This window comes from Eurytemora carolleeae, unplaced genomic scaffold (genome assembly GCF_000591075.1).
Source record: "Eurytemora carolleeae unplaced genomic scaffold, Eaff_2.0 scaffold24, whole genome shotgun sequence".
NCBI classification, from domain to species: Eukaryota; Metazoa; Arthropoda; class Copepoda; order Calanoida; family Temoridae; genus Eurytemora; species Eurytemora carolleeae.
This window is the reverse complement of record NW_019396080.1, coordinates 498,619-511,814: the sequence shown is the minus strand read 5'-3', so window position 1 is coordinate 511,814 and position 13,196 is coordinate 498,619. Positions and strand designations below refer to the sequence as shown.

Below are 13,196 nucleotides of genomic sequence, written 5' to 3'. Positions count from 1 at the left end.
CGGATCCAATTCATGAATATTTCTGTTCTACGATAGATATATAATCTCTATCATAATGGTTTTAATTACCTAATGGTGGAGTAGGGGGTGAAATGGAAATCTTCCTTGATAAATCCTTCAACCAGAAGATAGGCGACGATCATTTCAATCTTGTCTTTAGAAAATCCTCCCTAAAATAGATCAACACAATCTTGTCTTTAGAAAATCCTCCCTAAATAAGATCAATTCAAATCTTTCCTCAAAATGATCATTTCAATGTTATCTTTAGAAAATCCTCCATAAATTAAATCATTGCAATCTTTTCTAAGGAAAATCCTCCCTAAACAAGATAATTTAAAATCTTGTCTAAGGGAAATCCTCCCTAAAATAGATCATTTCAATCTTGTCCATTGAAAATTCTTCCTAAAATAGATCATTCAAAATTGTCTTTTATTTAAAATAATAATCGCAGCCAACCCTTATCCTATATCTTTTTCTCAACCCATAAGCCTAATTTTTTTCAACTTTAACAAATAAATCTATAATTTCTATTTTTAAAATTTGTTAGTTCATCGTCGAAAAATACTAACAATCCACCATCACCAGTTATATTAAATGTAACGTAAACAATAAATATGTAACTTGCCTTACCCCTTTTCCTTTTTCCTTTTTCATGTTCCCTGTTCCCTGTTCCCTGATCCCTGTTCCCTGTTCCTTGTTCCTTGTTCCCTGTTCCCTGTTCCCTTTTTCCTTTTCCTTTTTTTCACTTTCATTTTCAATTTGCCCACCTCTATTTTTGAAGGTTTTTCAATATTTCCTCATGAAACAAATTTTGTATGATTATGTTATATTTCATAAATAAATAATTCTTTACTTACTTACTTACTTACTTACTTACTTACTTACTTACTTACTTACTTACTTACTTACTTACTTACTTACTTACTTACTTACTTACTTACTTACTTACTTACTTACTTACTTACTTACTTACTTACTTACTTACTTACTTACTTACTTACTTACTTAAAGAATAATATCAGTGCAACCATGTCCTTAGAAAAGCCTACCTTCCATCCTTCTATTTTGAGGTTGTTAGCCCCCCTGCCCTGCAGAGCCTCCACCAGCTTGAGGCCGGTCACCCTAACCTCCTTCTTCTTGGCCTCCTCGAGGATCCGAACACTAGCTCGGGCATATTCTGAAATGTTGGATTATGTACTACGAGCTGAAGAGCCCGGCGCTGCCCAGGTTACTCATAATTACTCCTGCTGTTTACTCGCGCTTGTCATTAAATTGTGATTTTAGCTCAAGTGCCCGGCGTTGCCTGTGGAATTAAAAAGAGATTTAATATTGCTCCAAACATTGATTAATCATGATTTTTTTTGTGAAAAAATAAAAAATATATCAAGTCCTTTTATAGAACAAATAACATAATTTCATTATGTTATCAGAAGGTAAGATTTTTTTTCTATATGAAAAAGACTGTATTTTGTTTTGGCATGGAAAAAACTCGTAGCACATTTTAAACTTATTTTACATCACTTCTTATGGAAAAATCATGACCTCTGAAGAAAAATGATTTCTTTTAATGATATAAACTTCAATAAATACGTAATATGTAATTATTTGCAATAAAAAATTTATAGGATCAAAAAGGATTTTGCTGACGATTACAGTATATTATCCCATTAATAGATGATTAACCTTTTAAAAATCGCATTAGAAAGAGAATAAAGGTAAAAAAATCATTAAAAATATTATTGAAATTTCATTCAAGCAAACAAACAGTTTTTAAATAAAATAATACTTAAAATTCAAAGAACCCGTAACAAGTAAGACATTTTCATGTCAATATTAATAGTAGCAGATTCTATTTACTCATATACTTATCATGAATTTTTTTGGGGGGCTTTTTTGAGTTTTTTAATTTGAAAGTAGTTAAAACCTTTTAAAATTCATACTAGATCATAATGATTAGACTATTCAAGCAATAGGTAAAATTTATGAAAAATAATAATATTGTTGTGATGATAGGCTATAATCATAATAAATACTTTTCAAATACATAAAATCACCTCTCTTCTTCATAGCGTGAATACTGCAATTTTTTTATATTTTAGTTCTATAAATTTCAGACTAATTCTAAGTTCTCACTTAGATTCATATTTCTGATTTGGGGTTGGCCTACCCAGATTATTAATCGGTATATATTTATATGCTCAAGAAGGAAGACCACTGTTAAAATTTCAGATCATTCAGACATAAAAATGACAAAGGGATTTTATATCCTTGTTCTATCTCAACAAATTTTGAGAACTATTATGTAGTTCTGTATTTATCTTCTTAGGTTTTTCAATATCTTTGATACTTGAAACTTTAAACCCTTATCCCTTACTGATGACCTGCTTACAAAAACGACATGAGAAAAGAAAAATATATGTCCAAAAACATATCCAACCATGAGCTGACTATACACAACACAACCAATTTAATGTATCTAAATATATATTATCTCTATCTATTTGTTTGGTTTGTATTCAGTGATTTTTCAAATCCGATAGGGCCCATTTTTTATTAATTAAGTATTAATTATTACTTTAAAACCTTCTATTTCAAAAGTTTATTTTAACATTTTAAAAGCGATCGGTTAATGGACCTATAAAATTGTCACAATATTTTTCCTGAATTTTTCTAAAAAAGGTTTCCCAAGTTTGCATGATAATTTTTAATTTATACAATTAAATTAAATTACCGAACATTCATAAACAGATACTTATATAATCTTGAACAATTATTTTCAATATTTTAGTCTGGGGGAAATCTATGATGACTATAAGCTGAATAAATTACTAAAAGCGACAGTCGTTAAAATTTCAAATGGCCCGCCATTTAACGAGCTTGAACGATTCACACATTATTATTTAAACCCTTATCTGATCTATAATGTCGAAGATATCGTTGTTTTTCTAGCTTCATTCTGACTATTTCCTTCATTTGAAGCAGAAATCCGTAAATCACTTTTATACATAAACCCCAAATAATGAATCTTTAACAAGAACATGGAAAAATCATTCATTCTCATCAGATAAAGGTTTATAGGATACTACGTAAATTAGACCGAACACAATATCTATATTTGGCACAGTAGCTTGAAATATGCAAATTTTACACCAAATTCATTTAGCAAATAAATCTTTATAATTTTATTCTAGATAATAGTTAACCGAAACAGTTCCACTTACTAAAAAATAAAAGTGTGAATATTACAAACGTTCCAGAACAAGAAATTTTACAAAAACCTTCTCTCCCTCCTTCTATATATAATATATATAACTAGGCTTTTAGGGTGCTTCGCGCCCATCTTCTATTTCAACTTTTAATTGTGGCTTTATCTCTGAACATCTTCTCTTTGTACAGTATAAAACAAAAACAAAAAAAGGTTGCGGATTTCATAATATTTTTTTGCGCATTTTCAAAAATTTTCAAAAATAAAAAACTTTTAAACACAAATTTTTAAAATTTTGATCATTCATAAACCTTCCCTGAAAAATCCACGAAATTTTTTGTGAAAATCCGCGAATTATTTTTGTTTCGTTTTACGATGTACACATAGAGAACATGTTCACAATTAATTTAGAAGATGGGCGCGAAGCGCCCTATAAGGCTAGTTTATATATAGATTTGGTTTACTTGTCTGTCTTCATAACGGCTGAACTGATCGGGCCCAAATTTTGTAAGATCTAGCATGACCCCAGGGATGAATGCTCAGAGTTACAAAAAGTTCTATCCAAAAGCTCTTGCTTTTATGTTAAATTTTAAAACTGCGCAAAAAAAATATTTTAATATCCACGAACTTATTTTTGTTATTTTTTATACTGTACAAAGAGAAGATACTCACAGATAGAGCCACAATTAAAAGTTAAAATAGAGGAAGGGCGCAAAAGCCTAGAAAAAATAAAAATCTCCACTAAGTTTTCCAAAGGAGTAGGAAATCCACCAATTTATAAGGGTGGAGATTGAGACCTTACCACAATTGTTTAGTGGAAGGCACCCACCTTCCCCCCTTTCCCCCACCCCCTCACTAGGGCCCCTTTAGCGGTAAGAGAGTTAAAATCGATATTCTGGCAACAATTTTAATTGGTTGCTCTGCGCCATTTATTTCAAGTTTTCAGGGGGGGGGGGGGAGATTATTAAGGACTATAAAAGATATTAAAAAACAATCATGAGAACCCTCATTATTTTCGTAAAAGCCACATTGAAAAAAAAATAAAATCAAGTATTTAACTTAAGCTCCATAATGAATATCAAAAAGAGAGGGGACAAAATACGCTTTTCAAGATTAATTAATGAAATGAAAAATATTAAATAAATTATTTCTAACCTGTTATTTCCTCTTCATTGCTAGTTAAGCATTCTCCCTACAAGAATTGGACAATTATCAACAATTTTAAACTCGAACAATCATGTAAAGCGTTAAGACGTAATTTCAAGTTACTCTCCGTTTATAGAGTGGCATTTCTGATTCACAATGGTACTCTTACAAGCTTTGTCTTGTAAAAAATGCATAAGACATCTTTTATATTATTTTTAAAATTGATTATTTTTAATTGTGGTTTCTCTAAATAAAAAAGTTACTAGAAGAATGAGGCTAATTCCATGGAAATGAATGCCAAGTCCTCTTCAAAAATAACAGCCTAAGGACAGAAACCAGTTTACAAGCTAAATCAAAACAAAACAAGGACATCTTCCAGAGTATTGATTAGATACAGTTTAAAGGGTAAGGTCGTGAATTCTGCCAGATTTTTTTTTAATAAATGTAGGGTCACTAGAAATTAAAAATGCAGTCCGTTCAAGAATCAAATAAAAACATGAATTAAGAAAAGTTACTTTTCAGCTTTGTTACCTCACAGATGTCACACATCTTATTACATGGAACGGGTTCCCAGCTTTCTAAGAAATGTTCCGCAATCAAGTTCCTTCTGCAGCTCGCAGTGTTAAGACAATAGCTGACCATGCTAAAATACCAGAGTTCAGACAATTGCTGACCATGTTAAAATACCAAGAGTTCAGACAATAACTGACCATGCTAAACTACCAGAGTTCAGACAAAAGCTGATCATGCTAAAATACCAGAGTTCAGACAAAAGCTGATCATGCTAAAATACCAGAGTTCAGACAATAGCTGACTATGCTAAACTACCAGAGTTCAGACAATTACTAACCATACTAAAATACCAGAGTTTAGACAATATTTGACCATGCTAAAATACCGGAGTAAAGACAATAGCTGACCATGCTAAAATACAAGAGTTTAGACCGTAGCTGACAATGATAAATATCATAGTTCAGGCAATAGCTGACCATACTTAATTACCAGAGTTCAGACAATAGCTGACCATGTTAAAATACCAGATTTCAGACAATAGCTGACCATGATAAAATACCAGATTTAAGACAATACTTGACCATGATAAAATGCCATAGTTCAAACAATATCTGACCATGCAAAAATAGAAGAGTTCAGACAATAGTGACCATGCTAAAATACTAGAGTTTAGAAAAAAGCTGACCATACTTAACTACCAGAGTTCAGACAATATCTGACCATGCTATACTACCAGAGTTCAGACAGTAGCTGACCATGCTAAAATAGAAGAGTTCAGACAAAAGCTGACCATGCTATACTAACAGAGTTCAGACAATAGCTGACCATGCTAAAATAGAAGAGTTCAGACAAAAGATGACCATACTTAACTACCACAGTTCAGACAAAAGCTGACCATAAACTACCAGAGTTCAGACAATAGCTGACCATACATAACTACCAGAGTTCAGACAAAAGCTGACCATAAACTACCAGAGTTCAGACAATAGCTGACCATACTTAACTACAAGAGTTCAGACAAAAGCTGACCATGCAAAAATACCATAGTTCAGACAAAAGCTGACCATGTAAAACTACCAGAGTTCAGAAAATAGCTGACCATGCTAAACTACCAGAGTTCAGAAAATAACTAATATCTAGAAAATCTTATAATATTCAAACTGAATAAAATTTTCTATGGCCATGAAATAAATTCAATTGGTTTCATCCTTTATGAAAAATAAATGAAAATAAAAAATATATTAAAATGAAACTTGCCGCATCATATTAAAATAAAGTTTTACCTATAAAGTTTGTCTAGACCAGTTTGTTCCGTAAACACCATTGTACTTTGCTTAAATACATCACCTAGCCTGACATACAATACAGTATAGACACGACGACAGCATGGTGGATGAAACCAAATTTTTGCAAAAAATCTGATAAGTGATGGTGAATGTGGCATCAATAAATATGAGATTTTTTTTATATATGGTTATGTGGACCCCCCCCCCCCTCCTCCTGCAAAATAACAACCTACCGTGACTATTTATCTATCCCAGCCTAAAAAATGATTGTATCAAGTTTGATTTCTAAAGGGGAGGGGCTATTGATCCTCCCCCCCCTTGTATGGAACCCTCCCCTCCATCGATGTCGTGGACAAAATTCTCAAAATTTTTATTTCCTATAGATTTTTTAGGCATAAAAATAAATATGATAAAAAAGAAAAGATAAATTGTTGGGAAATGTTCATTCTATTGTTTTTAAAAAAAATCATAAAAAATTGAAGGAGATATAAAAAACGCAAAAAATTCAAAGTGGAAATCTTTGTCAACTTCCTTTATAATGTTTAAATGGTTAACACTTGAAAATGTTTTTAAAATGGAATTTCTAAAACAATTACCTGAACTGTAAAATACATTTGGCCGGCTTTCCATCCCTTCCTGCTCTTCCAGATTCCTGGTAGAAGTTCTCCATTGATCTAAAAGCATCATCATCAAGGTCATGTTCATTAACATAATAAAATATGGCCTCCATTTCATTAAAAAAAAATCCTTAAGTTCAAAGAAAAGAAAGTTAAGTATCAACTGGTTATCATTCCACAACTTACAATGACCATCAAATATGATATTAGCAATTTCTCCGGAAAATGCGTTGGAATTATTCCTCTAAACTAAATTTAACAAATTTAAACGTGAATAAAATAAAATCATTTTCTCACAAACAGATGTAAAATATCAAATTCTATAGAATAGTTCTGAAAAACGAAATTTTATTCAAAATGTCATTTTAAATTTGTGATATAATAATATAGTAAGCATGAATGGTGAAGATTCTGAACAGGGTCAATAGCATGTAATAATTATATTATCTAATAACTTTCCCTTTTGTCTCTTTTATAATGACTAAAAACTAAATCTTGGAACAAATGTAATCTTGAAAAGGCAAAAATCTTCTTGATGAAGAGAAAAGTATAATGATATTAATCATTAACTTTGAATTTATAACTCTAACTCATAAAAAAGAATTGAGATCGGAAGAATTTTTATAAAGTTGCGTCGAATTTGAATTTGAAGCTGTCTTGTAAATTCACAAGCTGTAAAAGTTTTCCAACAACATCTTTACAGGGATATGTGTAATTTACTAAAAAATAATCGAAATTTCTGACCTAAAAGTCAATTTTTTTACCGAAATGAAAATTTTCATAATTTTGTTTTTGTAAGATAAATAAAATAGCCCTGAAATATGTGGAATATGTTGTCCAACAGCTTCATATTCTTCATCTTATTAAAATTCTCAGCCGCAAAACCCAGTGAAAATTACAAGACAACATTTTAAAAAAAATTCTTCCGATATATCTTCTTTTAAATGAGTTTAACTGTTTTATAAAATTCAAAGTTAATGATTAATATCATTACTTGAAAGGTTTACCACTATAAGAGAGAAGAAAAGGCTAAGATAAGAAAACTTCTAAAAAAACCCAAGACAAAACCAAAAAAAACTGTGAGGTGGTTTCATTCAGCTTTTTGTGGCTGTTTTTCTAAGCCAACCATTGTAAACGGCGGGAGTAACAAATAATAATATATACCTGGGCAGCGCCAGGTACTCCCGCTATTTATACCTTAATCTTATGATTGAAAAGGGATAACTCATAATATTTTTCTTGTAAATTAATAATATTAGTCTTTAGTTTTTCTTATACAGAGGTTTACACTATAAAGTTTTGCTATGTTGACATTTTTCTGACATTCTTTAGGAACAAAATCCAGAAAATGTATTATTGCAAAATAACTGACAAGTTGATCCCGAGTTTCACAACACAAATATATTGAAGTCTAGACCTTCTTGGATCAGGTTTTAAACAAACATTTCCAATTTAAAAATTCTCTTTCTGATGTTATATATGAATTTTAATATGTTAAATGTATTTTTCGATCAAAACGTTCTAAAAACAAATTAAGAAATTGTTAAAATAAATCTGAAATCTTTAAAATAAAGGTAAAATTTATATCTTGAAAATTGTCAGTTTAATCATGTTCAGTTGCGTAAAATAGAAATGGCAAGACTAAAGAAACTGCAAGAGGAATTTTAAAGTATGGCAATGTCCGATTTACTATGGTTCTTTTACCTTTTCAGGCTCACTTACCTTTTTTGACACTTCTGACAATTACTTACTTGGTTAATGTATTATGAATATGGGATCTGACACTTACTTACTTGGATAATGTATTATGTAAATGGAATCTAACAATTACTTACTTGGATAATGTATTATGAATATGGTATCTGACAATTTCTTACTTGAATAATGTATTTTGAATATGGAATCTGACAATTAACTTACTTGGATAATGTATTATGAATATGGAATCTGACAATTACTTACTTGGATAATGTATTATGAATATGGAATCTGACAAATACTTACTTGGATAATGTATTATGAATATGAAATCTGACAATTACTTACTTGGATAATGTATAATGAATATGGAATCTGACAATTACTTACTTAGATAATGTATTATGAATATGGAATTTGAAAATTACTCACTTGGATAATGTATTTTGAATATGGAATCTGACAATTACTTAATTGGAAAATGTATTTATGAATATGGAATCTGACAATTACTTACTTGGATAATGTATAATGAATATGGAATCTGACAATTTACTTACTTGGATAATGTATTATGAATATGGAATCTGAAAATTTACTTACTTGGATAATGTATTATAAATATGGAATCTGACAATTACTTACTTGGATAATGTATTATGAATATAGAATCTGAGAATTACTTACTTGGATAATGTATTTTGATTATGGAATCTGACAATTACTTACTTGGAAAATGTATTATGTAAATGGAATCGGACAATTACTTACTTGGATAATGTATTATGAATATGGAATCTGACAATTTCGTACTTGGATAATGTATTATGAATATGGAATCTGACAATTTCTTACTTGGAGAATGTATTATAAATATGGAATCTGACAATTACTTACTTGAATAATGTATTTTGAATATAGAATCTGACAATTACTTACTTGGAAAATGTATTATGTAAATGGAATCTGACAATTAACTTACTTGGATAATGTATTATGAATATGAAATCTGACAATTACTTACTTGGTTAATGTATTATGAATATGGAATCTGACAATTACTTACTTGGATAATGTATTATGAATATGGAATCTGACAAATACTTACTTGGATAATGTATTTTGATTATGGAATCTGTCAATTACTTACTTGGAAAATGTATTATGTAAATGGAATCGGACAATTACTTACTTGGATAATGTATTATAAATATGGAATCTGACAATTTCGTACTTGGATAATGTATTATGAATATGGAATCTGACAATTTCTTACTTGGATAATGTATAATAAATATGGAATCTGACAAATACTTACTTGGATAATGTATAATGAATATGGAATCTGACAATTACTTACTTGGATCATGTATAATAAATATGGAATCTGAAAATTACTTACTTGGATAATGTATTTTGAATATGGAATCTGACAAATACTTACTTGGATAATGTATAATGAATATGGAATCTGACAATTACTTACTTGGATAATGTATTTTGAATATGGAATCTGACAATTTACTTACTTGGTTAATGTATGATGAATATGGAATCTGACGATTACTTACTTGGATAATGTATTATGAATGACGAATCTCACATCAGGTTTATCTATTCCCATTCCAAATGCAACAGTAGCTACTACAGTTTGGATTTCACCTTTCAGCCATCGTCGATGAACTTTACTTCTAAACGAAAATTAGGATAGGATTTTAAAAATAAGCAATTTTGTAATATAAGATACCAATTAAATTAGACTAAATTAAATACCAAATCTTTTTTTTTAGTTTAATTAAAATTCAATTGTTATACCCTTAAGTCTCATCATCATTGCACGGATTTTAATAATGACAATTCTTATGATTTTAATTTTGATAACAAGAACTCCTTAAAGTTGGTATGTTGTTTTATTGAAAAATTATTTTCTGAAAAAAATCCTTGTTTGATTATTGAGAAAAAAGAAAGGTGTAATTGTAGAATCATAAGCTAATACTAGGAAATATGATTTCCACGTAATTTAGAGATGTACTGTTTGTGCACCCTGCGCTCAACAAAGGTCACTGTTGATCATGCTAGGCTACGTTTGCTGCATAAAATGTGCAGGGTCCACTCTACCATTAGTAGCCAAGACTGAAAAATACAACTAAATGCATATTCAGTTCATATTGTACCGGCTCTGAAAATGCAATTTTTTAAAGTGGTCTGAGTAGAGTAACGATGATAAAAACATTGTTTTTCTACAAATTCTCCACAAGATCCTTTCCTTTAATGCCTCTTCAATAGTGCTTATCAAATATTTGCTCTTATCTTATAATAATAATTATTAAGAGATTGATATACATCGAAGATGTTCCGAGGTTGCGTGGATATTGAAAGATATTAAAGGATATTGAAGGATATTGAAGGATATTGAAAGATATTGAAGGATATTGAAGGAGAATGAAAGATATTGAAGGATATTGAGGGATATTAAAGGATAATGAAAGATATTGAAGGATATTGGAGGATATTGAAGTATATAGAAGGATCTTGAAGGATCTTGAAGGATCTTGAAGGATATTGAAGAATATTGAAGGATACGGAATTAAGTAAATTGAAGGATATTGAAGGATATGGAATTAAGTAAATTGAAGGATATTGAAGGATATGGAATAGAATATTGAAGGATATGGAATTAAGTAAATTGAAGGATATTGAAGGATATTGAAGAATATTGAATGATAATGAAGATTTTTGTAGATATTGAAGGATATTGAAGGATATTGAAGGATAATGAAGGACATTGAAGAATATTGTAGGATATGAAGGATATTGAAAGATATTGAAAGATATTGATAGATATAGGATAGTGTTTCTTAAAAGCATACAATGCGGAAGTCACTTTTGCAGAGAGGCCTAAAATGAAAAAAAGAGTTTAAACAAATAAAAAATAAATAACAAATTAAAAATGAAAATCTAATTCATACTTGACCAAAAAAAGGTTTTTAAGGGTACCGTAGTGAAACTGACAATATCATCTTTGCTTGGAGGGTGACTTGAAATTAGGCTTACGGTCCCTTTAAAAGAAAAACAGCCCCCCCCCCCCACCCTACCTGGCTTCAGGTTCCATCTGAGCGTGATATGAGCCAACTTTAAGTCCGAACTTGCAAAGCTCATCTGTCAAGGTTTCAACCTCCTACAAACAAAAACTTATCTACAAAACGTGTAGACGAATGCGCGATTTGGGTGCTATTATCAACGTTTGCGCGATTTACACGTTACTTGTTACTTTTTAGGCTCAAGTATTGATTTAAAGTTGTCCGATAAACATCATAACAGAGCAGTTACACAACCATTTTGTTGTAGATAAGTAAAATTTAAGCTACGGGAAAGGATTTGCTTTAAAAAAACATCGAATACACACAAGATTGCTTACATGTGGCCATCCCAGTTTTTAAGGTCTCTCTGTATACTAAAAGATTAGTTACATGTGGCCATCCCAGTTTTTAAGGTCTCTCTGTATACTAAAAGATTAGTTACATGTGACCATCCCAGTAATTAACGTCTCTCTGTATACTAAATGTTTTCAGAAACCTGTTCCTTTTATACTAAAGCTCTCATCATGTTTACAATTATACATTTTTAGGCATTTTTAAAGGCCGCTAAAATAGAAAATTTGAGTCTTGAGCTTTGTTAATTAAAAATATCAGCAACAAAAAACAAGTAAAATATTGAAAAAGTTTCTAAAACAAAAATATAAGAAACAAAACTAATTAAATTTAAAACAAAACTAAACTAGCGCAAAGTTTGTAAATAATAGAAATAATAATAGAAATAGAAATAATAGAAATAATAACAAATAAATAATTTAAAAATTGTACAACCCCTTAAAGGGACTACAGACGTAAAGACTAAAGAGGGGCATGTCCGATTTAGAAAAATACCCTTAATACCTTTTTCTAAAGGAGATGTTTTTCTTACCAGAATTATGATGAATTCTCTTCATTTCTTTCATTTCGCAAGTTACATTCATTAAGAACCGAAAATTGAAAAAGAATCAATTTCAGCGACAAAAATGAATATAAAATAGAGAAAGCGAATAGTTTATAGGGTACCGTTGTGAATCAGGCTCTTTAATCCCTTGAATCATGCTATTACGTTTGATATTCTCTATAAACTAATCTTATTGTTATATTTCAGAGAAATGCACCGAAATATTTGTATTTTATTTTAAACCGAGTTCTACGAGATTAAGTAAAATTCTAAGGAGCTTTAACAGAATTATATTATTTCAATAAGCAAATTTTTTTGTTGAAAAGCAGAGAAATACTTACAAAAATATAGAAAGGTTAAAATCCCCCCCCCCCCGTAGATTTTAAGAACAAACCCCTCTCTTGTGAATTTTGAGATTTGTCCCCTCACCTTTATATCAAAGCTTTGAAAAACATCCCCCTCTTAAGTAAATATGTTTATTTTGTGAAATAACTTATTAACCTCCCAACATCAGGGGTGTATAATTTCCTAAAAAATCTTGCCCCCCCACCTTAGAAAATACTTTTCCCCAGAAGTTATATGTTGTTGCGTGGAGCGCCAAACAATTTTTAAGTTTTTTTTTCGCTGAAATGGGAAAAATAAATGATTTTCTAGGTAAACAGTAACAAAAAGAAGGAAAAAACTTGCCTTAAATGAACCATTTTTCATTTTTTCCCAATTCATCCAAAATCATTCCACCGAGGTGGTGGGGGGGGG

General features: G+C 30.2%; 1 protein-coding gene across 2 annotated transcripts in view; it reads right to left on the bottom strand.

Annotated features, from left to right (window-relative positions):
- Positions 1–13,196, bottom strand: part of LOC111716159 (ATP-dependent DNA helicase Q1) — a 29,871-nt gene that overhangs the window by 680 nt on the left and 15,995 nt on the right. The window contains exons 16-24 of one of the 2 annotated variants that reach the window (XM_023491594.1): positions 11,805–11,811; positions 11,561–11,645; positions 10,037–10,156; positions 6,747–6,824; positions 6,148–6,216; positions 4,883–4,994; positions 4,361–4,397; positions 1,050–1,177; positions 70–170 (exon numbers count right to left, since the gene is read on the bottom strand). In XM_023491594.1, the coding sequence (XP_023347362.1) occupies positions 70–170; positions 1,050–1,177; positions 4,361–4,397; positions 4,883–4,994; positions 6,148–6,216; positions 6,747–6,824; positions 10,037–10,156; positions 11,561–11,645; positions 11,805–11,811 (737 nt within the window). The remainder of the gene's footprint in view (positions 1–69; positions 171–1,049; positions 1,178–4,360; positions 4,398–4,882; positions 4,995–6,147; positions 6,217–6,746; positions 6,825–10,036; positions 10,157–11,560; positions 11,646–11,804; positions 11,812–13,196) is intronic. The other variant, XM_023491601.1, reaches the window with a different exon arrangement.